This window comes from Salmo salar, chromosome 27 (genome assembly GCF_965601325.2).
Source record: "Salmo salar chromosome 27, fSalSal1, whole genome shotgun sequence".
Taxonomy (NCBI): Eukaryota; Metazoa; Chordata; class Actinopteri; order Salmoniformes; family Salmonidae; genus Salmo; species Salmo salar.
In genome coordinates this window covers 27333861-27361259 of record NC_138317.1, presented here as the reverse complement: position 1 = coordinate 27361259, position 27399 = coordinate 27333861, and the positions used below count along the sequence as shown (strand labels likewise).

Sequence of the window (27399 nt, the reverse complement as noted above, 5' to 3'; positions counted from 1 at the left end):
AATCCGAGTTTCCTTAACCTAAACATAATTCTAACCCTAAAATAGCCTTTGTCCTCTTCCCACTTGTCTCAATTTTCCTTGATTTACCGTCCTTGTGAGAACACAAGGAGAGTAAACGCAAAAACAATCATCCTAACATGATGGCTCTCAATCCAAAACATCTGAGTGAAAGTATGCAGCCATTTTATGTGTATGTATGCATTTATGTGTATTTATGATCATTTTAGGCGTAATGTTGATTTAAGTATGAGTTTGCTACTGTAGGCTCAGATTAACATTTCCCAATGCGTCCACAAAGTGGCGCTCGTCATATTTCGGATTGAACCAACTATCGCAAAAATCTGCCTCGCTTTACGGCCATGCGTCGGCTTCCTCTTTTTCACGTCCTTCAGAACCAGAACCAGTGAACCAACTAGCTACCATGGCGAAGCTCAGCAAAGAGACCAAGCAGCGGCTGCAGACGGTGTTTCAGGCCGGACAGTTCGTCATCCGCTGGGGTTTCATCCCCACGGTGCTCTACCTTGGTCAGTATGTGGCAAGTCGGTTAGCTTAGCATGATAGCAGTTCGGGTAGGGGGATATGTCCAAGTGACAGTATGTGTACTGTTGTGATATGTTGCTAGCTATAGGTAGCAAGGTTGAGATTTGTTTATGATGAACAAATTCAAGTTAGGGGAACCTCGTTTGTGTAACGCGACCACTGCATGCATTTGGAATTGCATATAGAGCTGTATGTTTTTCCCAATTTCGGTTAGCTAAACTACGTCCGAAAATGTATGGAGATTTGTGGCCATAGTGTGACACAGGGACTCTGTTATGTAACAGCTAAACCACAGCTAACTCACAGTGGTCAGTGATCATAGCCAGTGGTGTGAATGGGGAAACGAAGCCAGTGAGACATTTCCAGAATTAGCTACCGCAGTAACACCCCAGCTGTCAAGGGAAGCTAACTAACTACAATTAGGCAAAACACACATTTGGGACTCCTGCTGTTGGTCGGTGTGTTTGTACGACTTTTGCGTGTTTCTCGGGTGAGATCTGAGGTCTCCCACAGGAGAAACCAAAGTCTTAACCATAAAAGCCCAGCGTTTCCCAAACGTTTGCCCTAGCGCTACAGAGCTGATAAAAATAATCGAAACTTGATGAGTTGACTATGGGTACATCAATTTGAATTCAATCACTTTTTGACAGCATCCCTTTATATTTAAACAAATTTCGATACGTTTGCCCATTGAAGAGGTGGACTTGAAGGGCAAAACATTCAGGAGATTAAAGGGGCTCAAAAAGGTGTCCGCTTTGCATACCCCACCATACCATGAGAAATCTGTCTTCATCACTGGAAAATATAAACGGTTAAGTTTGATATCATTTAAAAACTTAGTGTTGTCAAACTATTTTATTATAGTCATTTTTAAACCTTTTAATGTCAATAATCTAAAAACGTGTAAACTCAGATTTTTTTCATATTAGCATATGTTGTTGCTTAGACCCTATTTCACATCATCTGAGGTTTTTGTGTTGTGCCAGTTGAGAGACAACATGCTCTTGAATACAGGGTAGGTGTCATTTCAATCATAGAAATAGACTTCATAGAATTGACATACCTTCAGACCACTGCAAATTAGCTGGTACACCAGTGACGTTTTAAATGAATCAACGTTGAATGTCAAAGGAGAAAAGGTCAATTTTATAAAACAAAATATACATTTTTCCCCCAGAACTTATAAAATACTTTGACAACCATCTATCTTTTCCAGTGATGAAGACGTGGATCTCTTATGGTATGGTTGGGTATGCAAAATGGGTCAACTTTCAGCCCCTTTATCTCTCAAATATTTTGGCATTCAGGTCCAAAAAGTCACTTTATGAGCGCTTCTACTGTGGGTATGGAAGGTTTGGTGAAGCTCAAAAGAAGCCTTCAAAAAGTGATTGAATTCAAATGGGTTTACCCTTATTTGAATCAGCTGTGTAGTGCTAGGGGAGAAAACAAGAAAATGTTCACTCGATGGGTTCCCCAGGACCAAGTTTGAGAAACGCTGTGTTATCCCAATAGGAAATTCCTTCTTGTGTCGAGGGTGAGACTGATTTTTAAGTCGCAAGCAGGGCTACCTCATGAGACTGTGAGCCCGACTTTCTGCCTTCTGTCCCTCAACCCCTCTGTCTACTTCTTTCTGTCTTCAACCTCTCCTACTGCCTTCAGTCCCGTGTGGCTCAATTGGTAGAGTATGGTGTTTGCAACGCCAGGGTTGTGGGTTCGATTCCCACGGGGAATACGGAGGGGGAAAAAAAATGTATGCATTCACTACTGTAAGTCGCTCTGGATAAGAGCGTCTGCTAAATGACAAAAAATGTTCTCACTTTCTACCCCTCTCCCTCTAACTGCATCCCTACTTTCTCTCTCTGTGGTGTGTGTGTGTGTGTGTGTGTGTGTGTGTGTGTGTGTGTGTGTGTGTGTGTGTGTGTGTGTGTGTGTGTGTGTGTGTGTGTGTGTGTGTGTGTGTGTGTGTGTGTGTGTGTGTGTGAGATGACCTGTATTCATAGACCAGTGCAGATTGCTCTTGTCATCAACCTGCTACAGGCTAATGTTAATGCTAGGCCACGGAGGACCCTGCCAGTTTCGGTACCTGATCAGTATTTCCATTTAGCTCCAGGGTAGGAAGGAAATAGTTACAGCTTCTCTGGGAGGGAGATGATTACACTGGGGAAACCCTGAGTGTCTCCCACAAGCTGGCATGGCTACACAGTACACATACGCTAACTATCTTCAGAGAAAGTGATGGGGAAACCCAAAATGTCTAAATGTGTAAGGAATGAGGACGCTGATGCAATATTCTGACATGAGTCAATGGAGTGTTGCATTAACAGAAATGTGACTTATGATGAGTTGACACATAGAGCATTGCTGCTATTGTCTTTTCCCCTCCCACCTCTCTCAGGTCCAATAGTAGGTATTGGAGGCTAAACACCAGGGTTGGGGTCAGTTTGAATTTAAGCCAATCAATGCAGGAAGTGATTTGAATTCGAAATGAACTAATGAATTTCAAAGATTTTCCATATTTTCTCAATTTTGGGTTTGAGAAGCCATTTTTTTTCAATTATTGAATTGGAATTTCAGTTTACTTCCTGAATTGACTGACTTAAATTTGAGCTGACCCCAACCCTGATGTGTTTAGTCTCTAAGACCTACAATTTATCCAACCCTGATGTGTTTAGTCTCTAAGACCTACAATCTACCCAACCCTGATGTGTTTAGTCTCTAACACCTACAATTTACCCAACCCTGATGTGTTTAGTCTCTAACACCTACAATTTACCCAACCCTGATGTGTTTAGTCTCTAACACCTACAATTTACCCAACCCTGATGTGTTTAGTCTCTAACACCTACAATCTACCCAACCCTGATGTGTTTAGTCTCTAACACCTACAATCTACCCAACCCTGATGTGTTTAGTCTCTAACACCTACAATCTACCCAACCCTGATGTGTTTAGTCTCTAACACCTACAATTTACCCAACCCTGATGTGTTTAGTCTCTAACACCTACAATCTACCCAACCCTGATGTGTTTAGTCTCTAACACCTACAATCTACCCAACCCTGATGTGTTTAGTCTCTAACACCTACAATTTACCCAACCCTGATGTGTTTAGTCTCTAAGACCTACAATCTACCCAACCCTGATGTGTTTAGTCTCTAACACCTACAATCTACCCAACCCTGATGTGTTTAGTCTCTAACACCTACAATCTACCCAACCCTGATGTGTTTAGTCTCTAAGACCTACAATTTACCCAACCCTGAACAGTCAGAAGCACCGGGTGGCTGTCCTATCGCTTCTGACCAGAAGATTGGCTGTCATAATCAGTTAATTTCCCGAAGATTCTAGATGTTTAATCGCCACCATTCGTTGACACCCACAGCTTTTAGCCGTTCATCTTTGCAATATGTCTTAGCTATTAGGGTAGTCAGTTCCAACATTCAGTTTCCTTCCCGGACATCTTTATTGGACCACAGGGAGAACTGCTGGCCAAAAGGGATAAGAGAGAGGGGAAACGGGAGAGAGAGAGGGGAAACGGGAGGGAGGGATTGGGGTGGACGAATAGATGGGGAGAGAGAGAGGGGTGGGGAAATCCCAAAGGTGTCTGTCTGAAGCTCCAGTTCAGAATGTTATGACACGTCAAGTGCTGGCCACTCAACACGCATGTTCACCTCTTCTCAGGAACACTCTACTGATGCCCGATAACTACATCACTTGTGTTTGAGTCAGAGGATATGATGGAGACGGTTTTATTGGAAAACCGCTCTGATACGAACAGACGTCACGTTACGCAGGCTTTGAAATACGAAGCTCAGGAGTGCAATTAATGTTTCTACAACGATTTTCTTCTCTTCATCTCTGCTCTTTTGTTTTTGATTGACAGGTTTTGCACGAGGGGGGGATCCTGGTATGCCGGAGCCCAACATCCTGAGGTGCGCTGTGTCTGTCGGTCCATCACTGTGTGTGTCTGTCTGTTTTTGGTTTGGCCATCTGATATAGGGAATGTTAAGTTGGCTGATGTTTTACATGCCGTAACCAGTGGTGCTATTTTGTTCGTTTTTTTGCATTGTTAAAAAATTTTGGGGTACTTATTTTGTACATAGTGTTGCTGCTACCGTCTCTTATGACCGAAAGTAACTTCTGGACATCAGAACTGGGATTACTCACCACGAACTGGAAGAAGCTTTTTCCTTTAATGAGTCAGACAAGAAAAATATACTGCTCTGCCGGGAACAGGCCCAGATCCCCGTCATTTGCGTGAAGAAAAGACGAGGAAAAGAGGACGCAGATCAGGCTGCCTTTTGAGAATCAGTAGCCAAGGGAGTAAACTCCCATTGCCATCAATACTACTTGCTAACATGCAATCAATGGAAAATAAAATTGATGACCTACGATTATCCTATCAACGGGACATTAAGAACAGTAATATATTATGTTTCACGAGTCGTGGCTGAACGACGACACGGATAATATAGAGCTGGAGGTATTTTCAATGCACCGGCAGAACAGAGAATCTACGTCTGGTAAGATGAGTGGTGGGGATGTGTATCTATTTGTCAATAACAGCTGGTGCACGATGTCTAATATTAAAGAAGTCTCAAGGTATTGCTCGCCTGAGGTAGAGTACCTTATGATAAGCTGTAGACCACACTATCTACCAAGAGTTCTCATCTATATTATTCGTAGCTGTCTATTTACCACCACAGACCGATGCTGGCACCAAGACCTCACTCAACCAACCGTATAAGGCCATAAGCAAACAAGAAAATGCTCATCCAGAAGTGGTGCTCCTAGTGGCCAGGGACTTTAATGCAGGCAAACTGAAATTAGTTTTACCAGAAAAATAACTCTAGACCACCTTTACTCCACACACAGAGATGCATACAAAGCTCTCCCCTGCCCTCCATTTGGCAAATCTGACCATAATTCTATCCTCCTGATTCCTGCTTACAAGCAGAAATTAAAGCAGGAAGTACCAGTGACTCGCTCAATAGGGAAGTGGTCAGATGACGTGGATGCTACACTACAGGACTGTTTTGCTAGCACAGACTGGAATATGTTCCGGGATTCATCCAATAGCATTGAGGAGTACACCACCTCGGTCATCGGCTTCATCAATAAGTGCATCGACAACGTTGTCCTCACAGTGACCGTATGTACATATCCCAACCAGAAGCCATGGAATATAGGCAACATCCGCATCGAGCTAAAGGCTAAAGCTGCCACTTTCAAGGAGAGGGACACTAATCCGGACGCCTATAAGAAATCCCGCCATGCCCTCCGACGAACCATCAAACAAGCAAAGCGTCAATGCACGATTAAGATTGAATCCTACTACACCGACTCCGACACTTGTAGAATGTGGCAGGATTTGAAAACTATTACGGACTACAAAGGGAAACCCAGCCGCGAGCTGCTCAAGTCTACCAGACGAGCTTAATGCCTTTTATGCTCGCCTCGTTATTGTTCTACTTTGTGTTATTGTTTTACTTTAGTTTATTTGGTAAATATGTTCTTAACACTTCTTGAACTGCACTGTTGGTTAAGGGGTTGTAAGTAAGCATTTCACGGTAAGGTCAACACTTGTTGTATTCGGCGCATGTGACAAAGTTTGATTTGATTTGAATACGGTATCATGACGCTGGTCAAAGTAGTTAAATACGTAAGGAATGGTGTGCCATGGCTCTGGTCAAAGTAGTGCATTTATATAGGGAATAGATAGTTTTACTCAGGCCGTTTACCATTGAAAGAAATGGTTATGGTTCCTGTATGTGTAATTGGGCGTTTCTACTCATGTGTGAGCCTGCTTTTCCTGTGTGATCTCATGGTTCCTCAATAATATCTGGCATGCTCACGCGAGAGAGGGCTCTGGTCTACTTATTGTGCCCACCTGTCCCGGCCAGAAAAAAATTGCCAGTGAGATGTCTCATCCTGTGGTACCCCCTAGATGAGGAAGTGGGGTGTCTTGCTTTCTCCACCATCTCTGGCCATACCATTAAGACAAATATAACCTCTGACCTTGTTTTCTCTCTTCCAGTCTGCTGTGGGGCTGAGGACAACCCTGACCCACCCAATCATCTCCTCCCACAATGGTCATGTGACTCCCAGCTGTCACCACGGAAGTGGATGCAATCTTTCCCTCACCAATTTCTATATGGCCCATATATTTTAGGCTGGTTGGAACTTTGTTTGTCACTTCACGTTTGGGTCGGAGACCTGAAGCGCTGAATTCCCTCTCACTCTGAAACACCAAATGGCGTGATGGACATCTTATTCTGAAACTGCACCTTTACTGCTTGGTGACGGACCGTTTTTCTCTCATTTTGTTTCCTCTCAGTTTGGAAACATGTAAAACCTTGTTGTCTTTTCATTTGGTGATGGATCTGTGTTTGTCTGTTTACCTTAAATGATCCTGTATAAAATGTCTGCCTGTTGGTTGAAAATGGACCTGAGTTTGTCTATAAATCACCTTTAGAGAGAAGATGACTGTTTGTTTGTTTTGATTCTCTGGTGGTTTGATTCTCGAATTATACCGTGACATTCTATTTTTTTCATGGAACCTCCTATACATTTTTATGGGCCTAATAGTAGCCCAAAGACATCCATTAAACGGTAAAAAAATTGACATTTACCTTTTTAATTTCTCATTAACACAACCAGTCATGACGTTTTCATCTTATTAACCATGTTTCCATCCAACCTTTTTATGGGGGTAAAGTACATGTCGGGTAAAAAATGTCCTGACTGGCCTGATGGAAATAAAACATTTGTCGGTCAACTTTCCAAATGTCGACAAAGCAAAATACACTAGACAGTGTGATCCTTTTTGTGTCTGTAAAATTAATTATGTGAGAAATGGTGGTGGAAATGCCTTTATGTGCAAATATTTATATGATAACCCATCATATTGAGGTAAACTTGGAGTCACGGGATGACATGGTGTGTGGTCCTCCAACTATGACTTGGGAAAAAGTGCATTTTTATTAGGCTACAGATGAAATAACTTACAGTACATTCGGAAAGTATTCAGACCCTTGACTTTTTTCACATTTTGTTATGTTACAGCCTTATTCTAAAATGGATTAAATCATTTGTTTCCTTCATCAAGCTACACACAATACCCCATGATGACAAAGCGAAAACAGGTTTTTAGAAATGTTTGCAAATGTAATAAAAAAAAAACTTATTCAAACCCTTAGCCATGAGACTTGAAATTTGAGCTCAGGTACATCCTGTTTCCATTGATCATCCTTGAGATGTGTCAACAAATTGATTGGAGAACACCTGTGGTAAATTCAATTGATTGGACATGATTTGGAAAGGCACACACCTGTCTATATACGGTCCCACAGTTGACAGTGCATGTCAGAGCAAAAACCATGAGGTGGAAGGAATTGTCCGTAGAGCTCCGAGACAGGATTGTGTTGAGGCACAGATCTGGGGAAGGGTACCAAAAAAATTCTGTAGCATTGAAGGTCCCCAAGAACACAGTGGCTTCCATCATTCTTAAATGGAAGACGTTTGGAACCACCAAGACTCTTCCTACACCTGGCCGTCCGGCCAAACTGAGCAATCGGGGGAGAAGGGCCTTGGTCAGGGAGATGACCAAGAACCCGATGGTCACTGACAGAGCTCCAGAGTTCCTCTGTGGAGATGGGAGAACCTTCCAGAAGGACAGCCATCTCTGCAGCACTCCACCAATCAGGCCTTTATGGTAAAGTGGCCGGATGGAAGCCATTCCTCAGTAAAAGTCACATGACAGTCTGCTTGGAGTTAGCCAAAAGGCACCTAAAGGACTCTGACCATGAGAGACAAGATTCTCTGGTCTGATGAAACGAAGATTGAACTTTTTGGCCTGAATGCCAAGCGTCACCTCTGGAGGAAACCTGGCACCATTCCCACGGTGAAGCGTGGTGGCAGCATCATGCTGTGGGGATGTTTTTCAGGGACTGGGAGACTAGACAGGGTTGAGGGAAAGATGAATGGAGCAAAGAACAAAGAGGATCCTTGATGAAAACCTGCTCCAGAACGCTCTGGACCTCAGACTGGGGCGAAGGTTCACCTTTCAACTGGACAATGACCCTAAGCACACAGCCAAGACAATGCAGAAGTGGCTTCGGGACAAGTCTCTGAATGTCCTTGAGTGGCCCAGCCAGAGCCTGGACTTGAACCCAATCAAACATCTCTGGAGAGACCTGAAAATAACTGTGCAGCGACGCTCCCCATCCAACCTGACAGAACTTGAGAGGATCTGCAGAGAAGAATGGGAGAAACTCCCCAAATACAGGTGTGCCAAGCTTGTAGTGTCATGCCCAAGAAGTCTCAAGGCTGTAATCGCTGCCAAAGGTGCCTCAACAAAGTACTGAGTAAAGGGTCTGAATACTTCTGTAAATTTGATATACTTCATCAATAAAAAAATGTATTTTGAAAAAAAAATCTAAAAACCTGTATTTCCTGTCATTATGGGGTATTGTGTGTAGATTCGTTTTTTTCCCCCTAATTAATTTCATCAATTTCTCATCATGTAGACTAGCCTACCCGCACTGTATCTGCGAGTTTTTGGCTAGAGCGCATGACCCCAGACCAGAGTGGGCACATTTGCTATTTAACGCAACAGTTTTTGTGACAAAACTATCGGTGGAGTTGAAAATGCGATGGAAACACATTGAACTTTAGATTTTTATTCAGTATATGAGAACTTAAGTGAAAAACACCACTGGTGGGAAAATGAAATCTCTCCAGTTGGATGGAAACCTAGCTACTGTCAAACAACTTAAAATAGGCTACCTTCGCATGTTTGTCTACTCAAATAATTCCATGCACTCTGCACTCGTGCCGTTTGATGAATGGAAAAAGGGATCTGTTAAAAAGTACCAAAAAGTGTAATGACATTCGGCGATTGTCATTGAGTCAATAAACTCTTGTTGCCTGAATTAATGTATGCGTCTTGCTGACAAAATGACACCTACCGATAAGTGGAAATTGAAATGTTTTGTTGTGATGACTACATGTTGTGAGAATAACCATCTAATTGAAACAATGTTTGGTGAACAACATAGGAGCAACACATTTCGCTATTCTCTCAGATACCATTTATTATTCCTCTTTATATCCAAAACATTTGTCACAGTTAGAGCTGAGAAGATGAACTGACAATTATCGACACCGACCATACTGATCACTTATCGCAGGCATTTTGCTGTTATCGTTTATTACGATAAGTAGCCTATACTAGAGAAATGTGAAGTTTGAAATGAAATAAGTTTGCTAATATGGTTGGTTGTTAATTGGACAATTGAAGGCTACAACGATCAAACTAGTAGTAGTCACAATCAATGTAGTCTCTAATGTACTGTAAAGGCACTTAGAGATACATTTAAGTCTGCGCTTGAAATCCATCAACATGTCATCATTAGAAAAATACATTGACTCCATTTGTGTGAAAATAAATAACACTATTTGCTATAAAAAATATATAAATATGTATTTTTATAACCAGTTTCTCGAATGTTCGGTACAAGAGGCACAAAGCTGCTCGGGATGAAATAAATTAATCCGATTAAATCAATTCAATACATTTTTCATCTCAACCATAAATACACAAATAAATAAATAACTTTGTTTTGTAGTTCAGTCAAGTATTACATTCAATAAATAAAAATAAACAGCTGATTAAGAGAATAAGACATCAGTGCAGGTTTTTACTCCAAGCCTGATCTAACACACCTCTGCCCACCATAGTGATGTCATGGTTACTGGCAGCCTTCGCCCCTCTTCCCCATGCGCGGAGGGCTTTCTTGGTGTCGACCAGGAAGTGACGTAGTTCCCTAAGGATGGCGTGAACGCTGGTCTTCCTCTCCCACTCTGTCCCTGTAGACACCTCACCCAGCACACGCTCCCTCTCACTGGCAGACAGGTCCTCTACCACCTCAGCAACCTTCATCTGGAGAAAGAGACAATACATTAGGTAATCTGTGTGCCACAAGATTGTGCTAAATCCTAGGTATCTGGTGGAACTAAAGCAAGTCTGGGAAAATCTGCCCAGAATGAAAGTCAGCTTTCTAAAGAAAAGGGTATTTAAAGGGGCAATCTGCAGTTGCTATATCCATTTAGGACCTATAAATAAATGATATGTAGTCCTTTCTTACTCCAATGTTTGTAAAAATAATAATAAAAAAAAAATGATTCAATTTCATTTTGATATCATGGATGGTCAGTCCTTGCATCCATAGCTCTGTCTATGAATTTGATAGTTACATTTCTCCAGGCCCATCCCTCAGCTCTTTACCAAAACAGTGGCGGTGAGGAGGTTTGTTATTGTTTCAACTGCAGATTGCACCTTTAAGTAGTATACTGATTGTATTTAAGTAGTATTATAACATAATATTACTATTACAAACCTTGTCTTTGAACAAGCCTATCAGGACAGTAGTCTGGTGCATGACAGAGGGGAGCAGGGTGGATTGTGGGTATTCAGCCTTAATGTGCTGGAGAAGAACATGGTACACCTGCAGACCATGACTGATCTTCTGCAGACATGCCTCCTATAGGAGGGGACAACAAATACTGTCAATCAATTAATACATTAAAAAAAATACTCCCTAGATTCATCTAGAAGGAAGGAAGAAGGAGAGAAACCAGACTCAAAATGTCAGCCAGTAAAGATGTCTGCATGATGCTGCCTCAAGTTTTCATTTCTAGGATTTTTCATTTAGATCACAAAAGGAATACCTTGGCTTCATGATTTGGACTTAATTCCAGACACAGGTCTTAGCCATTCATTCAAGTTTATCTTTACCTTGTTGTAGTTTGAGGTGGAGCAGGGGGTCTTGGAGAGGTGTGTGGGGATGGAAGGGACCTGGTACTGTATGAACGATGACATCTCTTCCACGGGCTTCTGAAACTCCTCCACAAACTACAACACAAGGAGGAATAAAAGTTATAATTTTCAGATTGGTTTAAATTATTATTTTCAATGTTAGTATTGTTGTTTTCAATTATAACGTTTGAAGAGCCATTTACAATATAATACAGAGTACATTTAAAACAACTCACCTGTTGGTCTCGGAAGTTGATCACTTCCTGAACGAGCAGCTTGATCACCTTGATCACGTTCTCCCATATCGGCGGCGCGCCCGGTTCACCGGAGAACGATTCTACCGCGAGCTCCTCTCCAGAGGTCCAACCAGGCGCGCTGGGCACGGGACTCCCGTTAACTACCATCACCACGACCACCGAGAGGAGTGAGAGGTCTGAATGAAGGAGGAGAGCAAGAGAGGAGTGAGTGATAAAATACAAAACACAACCCAGTTTATTTGACCAGGTAGAACGGTAGAATAGTGTGACGTCAGACTTACAGTGTGTAGAAGTCATGTCCCAGTTAATTGTTTGTCGGTGCTGTGTCCAGTGATTCTTGAGTGATGCTGAAGTTGGTAGGCTACTTGTTTGTCTGACCGATGCTACATGCGCCAGCATTTATATTCTTACACATTGCAAATGTTTCCTCATCTCCTTCCCCTCACCCCTCCCCTCTCCTTTTTTATCATCTCCATCATTATCAGGCAGAGATATTGTCTTAGTCCCAAATGACACTACTCCTACATAGTGCACTAGTTTTGACCAGGGCTAGGACTTTGGTCAAAAGTAGTCCACTATCTAGGGCTCTGGTAAAAAGTAGTGCACTAGGGAATATGGTGCCATTTGGGACAGAACTTACAAAGAAAGATATTACTACTGGAAGTCTATAATGGAGAGATATTACTCTGTCATCATATAACCTGTAATGTTATGCATGTCACCAGGTCTGTACTCTGCACCATGGAACACTTAGACAGGTAATCAAGCCTAATCATCTAGAATGCAGGGTTGGGGTAGTTCTCCCAATGCATGTGTTTAATCAAATTCAAGAATTAAGTGCCGTTCATTCTTGTATTCTGTATATTTATGCAACTCAATGAGAGGTAGAAGAGATGTGAGGATAGGGAAGAAGAGACAAGATAAAGAGAGGAGAGGTGAGGAGAGGAGAGAGGAATAAAGGTATGTCCGTTGTCTTGTAATATGGGGCTGCTCCCCAGCCCCACAAATTATTCATAATCTAATAGGGCTATTTTGTGCTGTCATCAGGATGCAATAATCCTAGTGATTGAGAGCATCATGGGGCAGTTTCACTTCACTAAGAAAATCCTTCTTTTCGAAAGACATTAATACAGTGCATTTGGAAAGTATTCAGACCCTTTCACCCTTTCCACCTTTTGTTACTTTACAGTCTTATTCTAAAATGTATTAAATAAAAAAATCCCCCATCAATCTACGCACAATACCCCATAATGAGAAAGTAAAAACAGGTATTACGACATCTTTGCAAATGTATTAAAAATAAAAAACGGAAATATCACATTTACATAAGTATTCAGACTAATGGTGTAACGGACCGTAGTTGATCCGTGATCCGTACGGATCACCCCCCCCCCCCCCCGACGGTTCTGCACGCATGTGAACCGCCGATCAATTGCAAAGTTTAACCATCATAGTGTGAAATACAGTTTTACTGCCGCTGTTACTTTTTAAAGTAATAATTCCCTAAATGTTGATGCAGAGTTGCAGTGAAAAGATAAAGACAAGACAGTTGCGTGCTGTGTTTTACTCTGAAGCCTGAAGGTTGATTTGATCTTTTTTTTTAAAGCAGTTTCGTTTACTGTTCACGTGAACGGAGCATGTTGAATTTTAAGGAATCAATCCTAGATGCTCGCGTTGCAAAAAGAGCAGTGACAGCCATGGCTAGCGGAGGAGCTGAAGAACTGGAAAAGCCTCTCGCTTCATCTAAGTTTCATGTATGGGAGCATTTTGGCTTCCCTGTCAAATATGATGACGGAAGATGGGTGGTGGACAACATCATCAAGGTGTGTAGGCATTGTGCCACAAGAAAGCGGTATGATCATGGCCACACATTTAAAACGTCATCACCCTGGTGTGTCAGTGACGGGAGCCATCTCAGCCAAGAGACTACTTCGTACCGCGGCATTTAAGCAGCACTTTGCTGCAGAATCAGACCGGACTAAAGCCATCACCAAATCTATTGGGATGTTTATCGCTGCAGACATGAGACCATATTATGTTGTGGAAAACAAAACTTTTAAAATACGATGAAAGTGCTTGAGCCACGCTACGAAATCCCTTGGCGCACCCACTTCAGTATGAAGATCGTGCCAGATCTTTGTGAACAGGAAAATATCATAATTGAGCACTGAATCTGCACTGTCTGTGTCTATGATCCTACCTCTGAAAACAAGGATTCTACAATCCATGGCCCAAAGTGAGGAAGACAGCACCATCACTAGAGATGTCAAGGCTGCCATTAGAGAGGACCTGAACCCCAGATACCCCCTAATCTACAGAACTACCTTCATAGATCTACTGCACTGGATCCAAGGTTCAAGTCCCTGTCTGTTCAAGTCCCTGTCTCACCTAGACCCTGCCCTACACCGGAGGACATACAGTGAGCTCACCACTGAGATTGTGGCCACTGAAGAGGTAAAACAATAAATAAGAGTGAATTACTAACATAATAAATATACTGCAGTCTAATCTTAGTATATGCTATTGCTATTAGAATCATCAATTTTTGATTTGGAATTACAATGGCTTATATTAAATGTTATTGCCACAATTATAGTTCTATGAAATATGTAAATAAATAATGAGTTAGTTGAATAGATCAAGTCATTTTTTCTGCAGGGTCAAGCCACAGAGCCGACAGGACCAGACTCAGAGGCATCTCCTCCACAAAATAATTTGGCCGTGAAGGAGCTTTTCGGGGAGACCTTTATGAGCAAGGAAACAGGCAAGACGTTTGCCAACACCATCAAAGAGGAGGTGGCATCCTACAAGGCAGCGACCAGTATTCCAGTGGATGGTGATCCACTAGCATGGTGGAAAAGCAATGAGTGTAAATACCCTCACATTGCCATGATGGCAAGATGCCACATGGCTATGCCTGGCACTTCAGTTCCTAGCGAGAGGGTGTTCTCCATAGTAACTGCAAAGAGGTCTACCCTCTCCCCAGACTATGTAGACATCCTCATCTTTTTGAAAAATAATTTAAAGTTATAAGCTCAGGTCTGCTTTGCTTTCTTTCTTTCCTTTTTTTTGATGAAGTGGACACAGGCTAGTTTTTCATTCACTATTGTTTAAATGAATTAGGTGTCATGCCTCATATTGCACTTTAATTTAACAATTGAGTATTGAATATTTTATTTTAAGATTTTATTTAAACATTGAAAAGTTCCTTGCTTTAAGTGTTCTTTAAGTAATAAATGGAAAGCAAAGTTATAGTTATCTCCCTTTTTTTTTTTGCTGATCCAAAAAATGATCCGATCCGTGACTCAAAACCGTGATCCGAACTGTGAGTTTTGTGATCCGTTGTACCACTATTTCAGACCCTTACTCAGTACTTTGTTGAAGCAACTTTGGCAACAATTACATCCTTGAGTCTTCTTGGGTATGATGCTACAATCTTGGCACACCTGTATTTGGGGAGTTCCTCCCATTCTTCTCTGCAGAGCTTCTCAAGCTCTGTCAGGTTGGATGGGGAGCGTCGCTGCAGAGCTATTTTCAGGTCTCTCCAGAGATGTTCGATAGGGTTCAAGTCCGGACTCTGGCTGGGCCACTCAGGGACATTCAGAGACTTGTCCCGAAGCCACTCCTGTGTTGTCATGGCTGTGTGCTTAGGGTCATTGTCCTGTTGGACGTTAAACCTTCGCCCCAGTCTGAGGTCCTGAGCACTCTGGTGCAGGTTTTCATCAAGGATCTCTCTGTACTTTGCTCCATTCATCTTTCCCTCGATCCTGACTAGTCTCCCAGTCCTTGCCGCTGACAAACAACCCCATAGCATGCATGCATGCAAACAACCCCATAGCACCACCATGCTTCACCGTAGAGATGATGCCAGGTTTACTCCAGACATGACGCTTGGCATTCAGGCCAAATTGTTCAATCTTGGTTTCATCAGACCAGAGAATCTTGTTTCTCATGGTCTGAGTGTCATTTAGGTGCCTTTTGGCAAACTCCAAGTGCTCGATTGCTCAGTTTGATCAGGCGGCCAGCTATAGGAAGAGTCTTAGAAGAAGTTTGGAACTACCATTTAAGAATGATGGAGGCACTGTGTTCTTGGGGACCTTCAATGCTGCAGACATTTTTTGGTACCCTTCCCCAGATCTGTGCATCGACACAATCCTGTCTCGGAGCTCTACAGACAATTCCTTCGACCTCATGGCTTGGTTTTTGCTGACATGCGCTGTCAATTGTGTTCCAAATCATGTCCAATCAATTGAATTTACCACAGGTGGACTCCAATCAAGTTGTACAAACATCTGAAGGATGATCAATGGAAACAGGATGCACCTGAGCTCAATTTTGAGTCTTATAGCAAAGGGTCTGAATACTTATGTAAGGTTTTATGTTTTAAATTATTTTTTTATACATTTGCAAAAATGTATAAAAACCGGTTTCTTCGCTTTGTCATCATGGGGTATTGTGTGTAGATGATGAGGAAAAAATTTAATTGAATCCATTTTAGAATAAGGCTGTAACATAACAAAATGTGGAAAAAGTCTAGGGGTCAGAATACACTGTATACTGTACATGGTAACAGCTATACTAAAAATATAGTCCATAGTGATTTCAATAGTAGTGTTTTCTTATACATTTGTGGGGGACCCAAAGTATGATTGGTCAAAGTACATTTTCTTCACTCCTACACTCCTACACTTCACTTTTTACATTTTGACTGACTCAGCAGGTATTCACTGTATAGTTAAAAATGATGACTGTTATGTTTTATCAGAGGGGAGAAAACGCACACACAATCAATCGCATTTTTCTTAATTTTTCAAAGTGATGTGTAATCAATTCAAATGTATGCAGAATAGGAAAAATACATATTGAGTCATATCTAGATCAGTTGTGTGTGTGTGTGTGTGTGGTCCCTGGCAGACCACAGATAGTCATCTGCAGTGACAGAGGAACAGACTGTCACCTTCATCTGCTCATGTTGACGATGCTTCACACACACACATTCAAGCTTGCATGCACTTGTCACAAGTGACACTGACTCTTACTAAACCAGAGACTGCCATTCTCTTTATATTACGTATCAGCATATCTTCTTGTCTGATATGCCTATTTATGATATCAAGTCCTAGCTTCTCCCTGAAGCTAGGACAGCAGAGTCCCTGCCAATCTTGTATGGGGTGCTGTGATTCCACAGATTGGCATGGACTAAAGTGACATTGAGACAGCTATTGCCAATTCCCTATCAGCTCCTCCCTCCCCAAAACGAATAGCTAATTGCTAAGCACGCCACAAAACTAGAGTAAAAAGGAACTGGAACCTTTACCTTCAGGACGCCATTCGGACCGGTGACCTCTCAACGGACGTATGTATGTATGTCCACCTCGTTGCTCCTGCTGCTCCTCTCAGCTGGTCACCTGCTGTGGGAAAAAGACTACTCATACAACGCTCTCTATAGCACCACTAAAGGAAAATACTTATTTCCAGAGTGTGAGTGTCACTCCAATTGTTGGCTAATATAGTGAATTCGGAAAGTATTCAGACCCCTTCACTTTTCCCACATATTGTTATGTTAAAAGCCTTATTCTAAAATTGATTAAATAAATAAAAATCCTCATCAATGTACACATAATAGCTCATAATGACAACGCAAAAATAGGTTTTTAGACAGAAATAGCTTATTTACATGTATTCAGACCCTTTGCTATGAGACTCGAAATTGAGCTCAGGTGCATCCTGTTACCATTGATCATCCTTGAGATGTTTCTACAACTTGATTGGAGTCCACCTGTGGTAAATTCAATTGATTGGACATGATTTGGAAAGGCACACACCTGTCTATATAACATCCAACCGTTGACAATGCATGTCAGAGCAAAAACCAAGAATTGTCTGTAGAGCTCCGAGACAGGATTGTGTTGATGCACAGATCCAGCGAAGAGTACCAAAAAATGTCTGCAGCATTGAAGGTCCCGAAGAAAACAGTGCCTCCATCATTCTTAAATGGTAGAAGTTTGGAAACACCAAGACTCTTCCAACAGCTGGCAGCCTGACCAAACTGAGCAATCGGGGGAGAAGGGCAGGTGACCAAGAACCCGATGGTCGCTCTGACAGAGCTCCAGAGTTCCTCTATGGAAATGGGAGAAACACCCAGAGGGACAAACATCTCTGGAGAACTCCACCAATCAGGTCTTTATGGTAGAGTGGCCAGACAGAAGCCACTCCTCAGTAAAAGGCACATGACAGCCCGCTTGGAGTTTGCCAAAAGGCACTTAAAGGACTCTCAGACCATGAGAAACAAGATTCTTTGGTCTGATGAAACCAAGGTTGAACTCTTTGGTCTGAATGCCACGCATGATGTCTGGAAGAAACCAGGCACCGCTCATCCCCTGGCCAATACCATCTCTACGGTAAAGCATGGTGGTGGCAGCATCATGCTGTGGGGATGTTTTTCAACGGCAGGGACTGCGAGACTAGTCAGGATCAAGGGAAAGATGAACGGAGCAAAGTACAGAGAGATCCTTGATGAAAACCTGCTCCAGAGCGCTCTGGACCTCAGACTGGGGCGAAGGTTCACCTTCCAATAGGACAACGAGCCTAAGCACGCAGTCAAGACAATGCAGGAGTGGCTTCAGGACAAGTCTCTGAATGTCCTTGAGTGGGCCAGCCAGAGCCCGGACTTGAACCCGATCAAATATCTCTGGAGAGACCTGAAAATAGCTGTGAAGCAACACTTCCCATCCAACCTGACAGAGCTTGAGAGGATCTGCAGAGAAGAATGGAAGAAACTCCCCAAATACAGGTGTGCCAAGCTTGTAGCGTCATACCCAAGAAGACTCGAGGCTCAAATCGCGGCCAAAGGTGCTTCAACAAAGTACTGAGTAAAGGGTCTGAATACATGTGATATGTAAATCTGTTTTTGTTTTGTCATTGTGGGGTATTGTGTGTAGATGGATGAGGGGGAAAAAACGATTTCATCTATTTTAGAATAAGGCTGTAACGCAACTAAATGTGGAAAAAGTGAAGGGGTTTGAATACTTTCCGAATGCACTGTACATTCTCTAGTTGTCAAGGCTCAGGAGAAGACCCAGATGCAGACAGTTTCGAAGTAACAAAAGTTTATTACAAAAATGGGGGCAGGCAAAAGACAGGTCAAGGCCAGGCAGAGGCCAGTAATCCAGAGCAGAGTCCGAAAGGTACAGAACGGCAGACAGGCTCAGGGTCAGGGCAGGCAGAATGGTCAAAACCGGGAAAACTAGAAAACAGGAACTAGAGAAAGACAGAAACACGGGGAAAATGCTGGTAGGCTTGATGAAACAAAACGAACTGGCAACAGAGAACACAGGTATAAATACACTGGGGATAATGGGGAAGATGGGCGACACCTGGAGGGGGGTGGAAACAAGCACAAAGACAGGTGAAACAGATCAGGGTGTGACAGTATCCCCCCTCTAGGGGCGACACCTGGCATCCTACCTGGGTGCATAGTTGGTTGACCGGGGTATTGGAACTCAGCGATGAGGCCTGCGTCCAGGATGTCCCTAGCGGGGACCCAGCACCTCTCTTCCGGGCCATAACCCTCCCAGTCAACCAGTTACTGGAATCCCCTGCCCCGCGGTCGAACATTCAGGAGGCGTCTTAATGAGACGGGGGAGAGGGGTAGGCCTGGAAACAGGAAACAAAGGGCTGTGGGACATAGGTTTAATCCTAGACATGAAAAGTGGGATGTATACGGAGGGTACGGGGCAACAGAAGACCAACAGCAGAGGGGCTAATGATCTTGGAGATGGGGAAAGGGCTGATAAAACGGGGGGAAAGTTTGCGGGACTCCACCCAAAGGGGCAGATCTCGAGTGGACAGCCAAACACAAAGCCAGGGTCGGATGGCAGTCCGCTTGTTGCCGATACCTGGAGGTAGTCTTGAGAAGAGCTGACCGGGCTCTCTTCCAGGTATGGCGACAGCGGCGGACAAACATCTGGGCAGAGGGTATACCGACGTCTTCCTCTTGCTCCGGGAAGAGCGGGGGCTGATAACCCAGGGAATGCTTGAAAGGCGAGAGCCCGGTGGCAGAGCAGGGGAGGGTGTTGCGGGCGTATTCAACCCACATGAGTTGCTGGCTCCAGGTGGTGAGGTTGGCGGAGGCAAGGCAGTGAAGAGTCGTCTCCAGGTCTTGATTGTCTCGCTCCAACTGGCCGTTGGACTGAGGGTGGAACCCGGTGGACAGGCTGGTCGACGACCCAATGAGTGTGTAGAACGCCTTCCAGAACAGGGACGAGAACTGAGGACCCCGGTCGGAGACCATGTCCACCGTGAGTCCATGGATCCGGAAGACGTGCTGCACCATGAGCTGGTCTGTCTCTTTGGCAGAGAGTAGCTTGGGGAAAGGAAGAAATGGGCGGCTTTGGAAAACCGGTCCACTACAGTCAGGATGGTGGTGTTGCCATCAGACGGGTGGAGAGAAGTCCAGGGATATGTGAGACCAGGAACTGTGAGGGACAGGCAGTGGTTGAAGGAGACCAGCCAGAGCTTGCCGAGGAGTCTTGTTTTGCGCACAGATCGTGCAGGCGGCGACGAACTCAGAGACGTCCGGAACCATGGTAGGCCACCAAAAGCGTTACCGCACAAAGGCCAGGGTCCAACGGGAGCCCGGGTGGAAGGTAAGCCTGGAGGAGTGGGCCCACTCCAGGACCGAGGGGGGACAGCGTCAGGAACAAACATCCATTTATCTGGGCCCCCCCCCGGGGTTCGGCTGGGAACGCTGTGCCTCACAGACCTGCTTCCTTATTCCCCAGCTGAGTGCCGTTGCCAGGTACGAGGTGGGAAGGATGGTCTCAGGGTCCGAGGGTGTAGCAGCGGGGCTATAGCGGCATGACAGCTCATCCGGCTTGATATTCTTGGATCCCGGTCAGTAGGAGAGGGAGAAGTTAAACCGGGTGAAAAGCAGGGCCCACCTAGTTTGCCTGGAATTGAGACGCTTGGCGGCGCAGAGATATTTCAGGTTCTTGTGATCCGTCCACACAATGAACGGATGTTCCGCCTCCTCCAACCAGTGTCTCCACTCCTCCAACGCCATCTTCACCGTGAGAAGCTCACGATTTCCCACATCGTAATTCCTCTCCGTGATGTTGAGGCGATGGGAGAAGAAGACACACGGATGTAACTTGAGGTCCAGGGAAGAACGCTGGGATAGGACAACCCCCACTCCGACATCCGAAGCATCGACCTCCACCATGAATTGACGGGACGGGTCAGGATGAACCAATATGGGAGCAGTGGTGAAGCGGTGCTTGAGGTCCCAGAACGTCCAGTCAGCAGCAGGGGACCACGTGAACGGAACCTTGGGAGAGGTGAGAGTAGACAGGGAGGAAGCCAGGGTGCTGTAACCCCGGATAAAGAGGCAATAAAAGTTGACAAATCCGAGGAAAAGTTACAGCTGCACTCTGGACGAAGGCTGGGGCTGCTCTCACCGTCCCAGGATCCATCTGTGCATTCCCTGCAGCAATGATGTAACCAAGGAAGGGGATGGAATTTGCATTTATTCGCTTTCACAAAAAGCTGGTTCTCCAGGAGGCGCTGGAGGACGTGGAGCATGTGTTCTTGGGCTGAGTGGGAGAAAACGAGGATGTCGTCGAGGTACTTGAAGACAAAACGGTTCAACATGTTGCGGAGAACGTCATTAACCAGGACCTGGAACACAGCTTGGGCGTTGGTAATGCCAAGTGGCGTGACCAAGTATTCGTAGTGACCACTGGCCGTGTTGAAGGCAGTCTTCCACTCGTCCCCTTCCCGTATCCGCACCAGGTGGTAGGCGTTCCGCAGGTCCAACTTGGAGAAAACGGTGGCCCCCTGGAGCGGCTCGAAGGCCGAGGCGATGATGTCATTGAGGCCCAGGTAGTCGATGCACGGGTGCAGGGTTTTTTTCCTTCTTTTCCACAAAGAAGAACCCTGCGCCGGCGGGGAAGGCAGAAGGACGGATACACCCTGCAGCTAGGGAGTCCTCGATGTAGGTCTCCATAGCCTTGGTCTCCGGACCCGACAGAGAGTACAGTCGTCCCCGGGGCGGTGTGCCTGGGAGAAGGTCAATCACGCAGTCATAGGATCAGTGCAGAGGAAGTGAAGTAGCCCGGGCCTCACTGAACACCTCCCCAAGGTCCTGGTACTCCGCGGGAATTGCGGCGAGGTCCGGGGAAACTTCCGAGGCCACAGGAAGACGTCAGCTGTGCTGACTTCTGCCATGGGTGTGGCAGAACGGGCTCCAATCCATGATGGCACCAGCAGTCCAATCTATGAGGGGATTATGTCGCTGGAGCCAAGAGAATCCCTATATCACGGGAACCTGAGGAGACTTAATTAGCATAAATTTGATTGCCTCGCTGTGGTTCCCTGACACTCGTAGGTTGATGGGAGTGGTATTGTGGGTGACCCGGCCTATAGAGCGTCCGTCCAGCGCTCTAACGTCCATGGGAATGGAGAGGGGCTGAGTGGGGATGCTCAGCTCGGACGCCAGGGTAGGGTCCAAAAAACTCTCATCGGTCCCAGAGTTGATGAGTACCTGGAGAGATTTTGACTGTTTCCCCCGCAGCAGGATGGCATGGAAAGGGGTGCGAGTAAGGGGAGAGGAAATGTTCTCTGTATGGCCCACACGAGTACTCACCCCTACCGGTGAGCCTGGTCTTTAGTGGACAGGAGGACACAAAATCACCAGTAGTCCCGCAACACAGGCAACTCTTTGTGTGAATCCGGTGTAGACGTTTGGCTGGGGACAGCCTAGCTCTGCCTAGTTGCATCGGCTCGGGAAGAGGAGAACTGGCAGACTTCGGAGACTCTTGGGGAAACTCGGGTAGCCTCGGGTCCTCTTGGCCACGGAGACATCAGGGACTTCCGGGATGCTTTGGAGGTGAGGTGGAATCCTTGGGCGGGTGAGTGGAATTGGACCTCCTCTCCTTCCTACGTTACCGTAGCCGCCCATTGATCCGGATGGTCAAGGCAATGAGCGAGTCAAGATCCGTCAGTAGTTCCTGGGCTGCTAGCTCGTCCTTCACTTCCTCCGATAATCCGTGCAGGAACGTGTCGAACAGCGATTCCGGGTTCCAGGCACTCTGAGCTGCCAACGGGCGGAAATCCACTGCATAGTCTGCCACACTGTGGGAGTCTTACCGAAGCTGGAGTAACTTCCGGGCAGCCTCTCTCCCGAACAATGGAGAATCAAAAACCTTCACGTCCGCCACAAACTCCTCCTGACTGAAGCATATGGCCGACTGTTCCCACACGGCCGTAGCCTATGCGAGAGCCCTCCCGGACATCAGCGTGATGAGGTACACTATCTTCGAGCAGAAGGAAGGGAAGGAGGAGGGCTGCAGCTCGATAATGAGAGAACAGTGCGTGAGAAACGCCCGACAGGTTCCCAACTCTCCAGTGAAGCGTTCCGGGGGAGGTAAGCAGGGTTCCCGGGAAACCGGGGTGGCCCCGCTGCTAACAGCCTGGTTACTGAGGGGCTGGGAGGTTACCGTCGTGGTAGGCTGCCTGACAGACAACCCGCGGAATTGCTCCAGCAATGTGTTCAACATGTGGTCATGGCGTTCGACCAAGGTCTGGAACCCTTCCATAAGACCACGAAGCAACTCCTCGTGCCTTCCAATGGTGGCTCCTTGCGAGGAGACGGCTGTGGAAGGACCACCAGGGGGCAGGCTGGTCCCACAGATAGTAGCCCAGCCCGGCATGTGAGTCAAGGTGATCATAGGCAATTAAGCACAGCTGACGGTACTAATTATCTATTCTCTTCCCCCTACAAGAGAGAGGAGGGAACCGGCAGTGGGGGAGAAGGGAGAAAAAAAAGAATGATTGCTTCTCCAAAGGAGAGGACTTACCGGACGGAAGGGAGAAGAGGACAAAAACTACCTCTTGGGAATGGCAACCACGGATCCGCACCACCACCCAAAGGGAGCTCCTCACAAATGGATATTTAAGACGCACCCGTAATTTATGTTATAGTTAAAAGTTACTCACCTTGTGTTCCTTGTTCCTGTAAAGAAGATTTGTGTTTTCCTTGTGAGATCATCCTTGATTGTGTGGGATTGTTTGAGAAGAAAGGAATACCTCAATAGAGAACTTTGTTCAATGTAAGAAAACCTGCTCCCGACTCGTTTATTCCACCTTTCCGCTTTAGAGCAACCTCAAAGTACTTGGTCCGCTCCCACGGCATTGCGGAGCTGGTCCGAGTCTGCTGTGTCCGTCATGGCCAGTTTGTACTGTCAAGGCTCAGGAGAAGACCCAGATGCATTTACATTTTAGTCATTTAGCAGACGCTCTTATCCAGAGCAACTTACAGTAGTGAATGCATACATTTCATTTCATGCATTTTTTTTATTCTTTTTTTGTTGTTGTACTGGCCCCCCATGGGAATCGAACCTACAACCCTGGCGTTGCACACACCATACTGGCGTTGCAAACACCATGCTCTACCAACTGAGCCACAGTGAAGACAGCATGCAGACTATTTCAAAGTAACAAAAGTTTATTGCAAAAACAGGGTGGCAGGCAAACAACAGGTCAAGGGCAAGCAGAGGTCAGTAATCCAGAGCAGAGTCCGAAAGGTACAGAACAGCAGGCAGGCTCAGGGCAGGTAGAATAGAGCCTAATGAACCCTGCTCAGGTAGAGCCGAACGAACATTGGCCACCGCTCCATGAGTGAATCAACTGCTGTGTTAGTTTGCCACGGTGCTTGTATTTGGCCTATAGTTTTAAAAGCTGAATTTATATTGAACCTTTGATTGTTCTTTGGCCTGCATCTGTGGTGGTTTGCTGTGTGATTCTAGTATTCTGCTTTTGCCACACACACACTGGTTGTCCTAAAGATGATGTCCTATAGGAAATGTCCATGCACATGGCAATTGAAAGTCCGAGGTCCAGTGTCTATGATGTCAATTTGTCAGTGTTTGAGGGGACGATTGGACTTCCCTGACGTCTTCTCTCTCAGGATGAGACTTTGTCAGGCTAAATGTTTGAAAAATTCTTTCCTGGGAATCGCCTGGTTTGCGGGTTCAAGTTTCATTCTCAAAGCAACAATTTTCTTTAAGGATCTGCCCTGGTTAGATTTCACAGTTCCAGTCAACTCAGAAAGTAAACCAAACTGACTGGAATTTAAATGGAATTGACACCAACCGTATTACGAGGAAACGTTCATATCCACACTAATGTAACACTATTAGTTCAGGTTTGTTATGTTATTAAAACATTCCTGTGGTTAGTTTTGTTTTGATTAAATTGTAGTGTTAGTGTGTATTTGTGGGGGTGAGACCCTGAATCAAAGTGAAACTCGTCCCCCCCCTCCTAGAATGCAAGAGCTGAACAAAGTATGTGTGTAATGGTAGGGGATATAAGTCAACACAGAAGTTGGTATTGTATTTATAACTGCATATTCTGCTAAACTACGTCAGCCAGTTGCACTTTCCTTATCTACATTCTTTCCTGTCCTCTCATGCTCTTACAAACTCTCTATTCATTTTTTTTTATCTATTTATGTATTCTCGGAAAGCTCTGGCAGTCTGTGACGGGCTCCGATTCCACAGAACTACTAGGCTTGTGTCAAGAAGTTTGCGTCATCACTTAATGAAATCCTCTTTGATTTATACAGTATCTCTTTCTCAGACTATGTTTCTCCCCCTCTCTGGTCCCATTGTATTGCTCTTCCAATTCATGACTCTGTATAAAAACTAAACTCAGAGGTTCTGTGCTAAGTAGTTGAACACTGACTGTGTCTACAGAAGGGAGATGTAGGCCCTTATCCAGAAACAGCCCCTATGCAATTAACACTTCCCTATGCACTAGGCATTTCCCATAGTCCCTACTAGGAGTAGTTAGTGGTAGACTAGGACTAGTTAGTAGTAGACTAGGAGTAAGAGTAGTTAGTGGTAGACTAGTAGTAATACAGTATTAGTAGTACACTGTTTCAGTAAGTAGGGAGAGAGTGTGACTGGGTAAAAGTTAGGAGAGGGAAACCATTAGTCAGCAGTTTATAATAACTAGAGTTAATCAGAGGGAGTTTCTGTGATCGTAGGAGAGATGGTGAAATGGAGGGATGCCGAGAAAGAATGGTTTAATAGGGAAGCGAGAGATACTGTAGGAGGGATGCCATGCTAGACCATAGTGCTTGTATTCATGAAGCGTCTCAGTAGGAGTGATAAAGGATCAGTTTTGCCTGTTAGATCACAATAAATAAAATTGCATTGACAGAGGGGACCTGATCCTAGATCAGCACTCCTACTCTGAGACGTTACTAGTCACAGGCACATCAAAGGTCTGTTTGGATGCATACCACTGCTGCACTATTTGGTTATTTGGTGAGATAAGTGTCTTCCAGTAGTGATCACTAAAGGGCAATGAAGCATTTCACCGAAATAAAAGAACCATACATGACCTCAACCTCTACAGTCGAACAGGGACATCTACTGGTCAAAGAGATAGACTGCAGCTCTGCACCCACCACAGCAGAACTGACTCCAAGACCTGAGAGGATGGTGTGTGTGTGGAGCTAGTAACACAAACATTTGGCTGCACATTCTTTAACAGCTGCTAAACTGTGTATGTGACCAATAAACTTTGATGTGTGTGTGTGTGTGTGGAACAATAAGTAAAATGTTTATGGTTAATAGATAATGGTTTATAGCGTGTCTTCTAGAATGGGTCAACATCTCAGTCTGTTCCATTTTTAGAATCTTCATGTGTTCTATCAGAAGCTCAAGTCTCTTCTTCTCCCCACTGCTCTATCTTCTCCTCTCCATTGCTCTCTTCTCCTCCTCACTGCTCTTTTCTCCTCCCCACTGCTCTACCCTTTCCTCTATCTTCTCCTCTCCATTGCTCTCTTCTCCTCTCCACTGCTCTATCCTCTCCTCTCCATTGCTCTCTCTTCTCCTCTCCACTGCTCTATCCCCTTCACTGCTCTCTCCTCCCCACTGCTCTATCCTTTCCTCTATCTTCTCCTCTCCATTGCTCTCTTCTCCTCTCCACTGCTCTCTCCTCTCCATTGCTCTCTTCTCCTCTCCACTGCTCTATCCTCTCCTCTTCACTCCTCTATCCTCTCCTCTTCACTGCTCTCTCCTCTTCACTGCTCTCTCCTCTCCACTGCTCTATCCTCTCCTCTCCATTGCTCCCTCTTCTCCTCTCCACTGCTCTATCCTTTCCTCTCCATTGCTCTCTCTTCTCCTCTCCACTGCTCTATCCTCTCCTCTTCACTGCTCTCTCTTCTCCACTGCTCTCTCCTCTCCACTGCTCTATCCTCTCCTCTCCATTGCTCCCTCTTCTCCTCTCCACTGCTCTATCCTTTCCTCTCCACTGCTCTCTCTTCTCCTCTCCACTGCTCTCTTTTCCTCTCCACTGCTTTCTCTTCTCTCCACTGCTCTCTCTTGTCCTCCCCACTGCTCTTCTCCTCTCTTTTCCTCTCCACTGCTTTCTCTTCTCCCCTCCACTGCTCTATCCTTTCCTCTCCACTGCTCTCTCTTCTCTCCACTGCTCTCTTTTCCTCTCCACTGCTTTCTCTTCTCCTCTCCACTGCTCTCTCTTCTCCTCTCCACTGCTCTCTTTTCCTCTCCACTGCTTTCTCTTCTCCTCTCCATTGCTCTCTCTTCTCCTCTCCACTGCTCTCTTTTCATCTCCACTGCTTTCTCTTCTCCTCTCCACTGCTCTATCCTCTCATCTCCACTGCTCTATCCTCTCCTCTTCACTGCTCTCTCCTCTCCACTGCTCTATCCTCTCCTCTCCATTGCTCCCTCTTCTCCTCTCCACTGCTCTATCCTC

General features: G+C 45.1%; 2 protein-coding genes across 2 annotated transcripts; one reads left to right on the top strand and one right to left on the bottom strand.

Moving 5' to 3' along the window:
• The first annotated feature begins 319 nt into the window (after positions 1 to 319).
• tomm7 (translocase of outer mitochondrial membrane 7 homolog (yeast)) lies at positions 320 to 7347 on the top strand. The gene is made up of 3 exons (XM_014178233.3): positions 320 to 524; positions 4424 to 4472; positions 6578 to 7347. The coding sequence occupies exons 1-3, from the start codon at positions 422 to 424 to the stop codon at positions 6591 to 6593; spliced, it is 168 nt and encodes a 55-aa protein (XP_014033708.1). The 5' UTR covers positions 320 to 421; the 3' UTR covers positions 6594 to 7347.
• Positions 7348 to 9613: 2266 nt separating this feature from the next.
• Positions 9614 to 12054, bottom strand: LOC106588787 (interleukin-6). Its single transcript, XM_014178212.3, has 5 exons — positions 11898 to 12054; positions 11596 to 11792; positions 11339 to 11455; positions 10941 to 11084; positions 9614 to 10483 (listed from the first exon to the last, which is right to left on the bottom strand). The coding sequence occupies exons 1-5, from the start codon at positions 12013 to 12015 to the stop codon at positions 10229 to 10231; spliced, it is 831 nt and encodes a 276-aa protein (XP_014033687.1). The 5' UTR covers positions 12016 to 12054; the 3' UTR covers positions 9614 to 10228.
• Between the last annotated feature and the right edge of the window lie 15345 nt (positions 12055 to 27399).

Excerpts from the sequence above, each read along its gene's own strand:
- LOC106588787 (XM_014178212.3), bottom strand. The coding sequence starts at position 12,015 with ATGCTGGCGCATGTAGCATCGGTCAGACAAACAAGTAGCCTACCAACT. Across the intron at positions 11,793-11,897 it reads GGACATGACTTCTACACACT|ACCTCTCACTCCTCTCGGTG; the intron begins GTAAGTCTGACG and ends TCCTTCATTCAG. Across the intron at positions 11,085-11,338 it reads CCACCTCAAACTACAACAAG|GAGGCATGTCTGCAGAAGAT; the intron begins GTAAAGATAAAC and ends CCCCTCCTATAG.
- tomm7 (XM_014178233.3), top strand. The coding sequence starts at position 422 with ATGGCGAAGCTCAGCAAAGAGACCAAGCAGCGGCTGCAGACGGTGTTT. Across the intron at positions 525-4,423 it reads CCCCACGGTGCTCTACCTTG|GTTTTGCACGAGGGGGGGAT; the intron begins GTCAGTATGTGG and ends TTTGATTGACAG.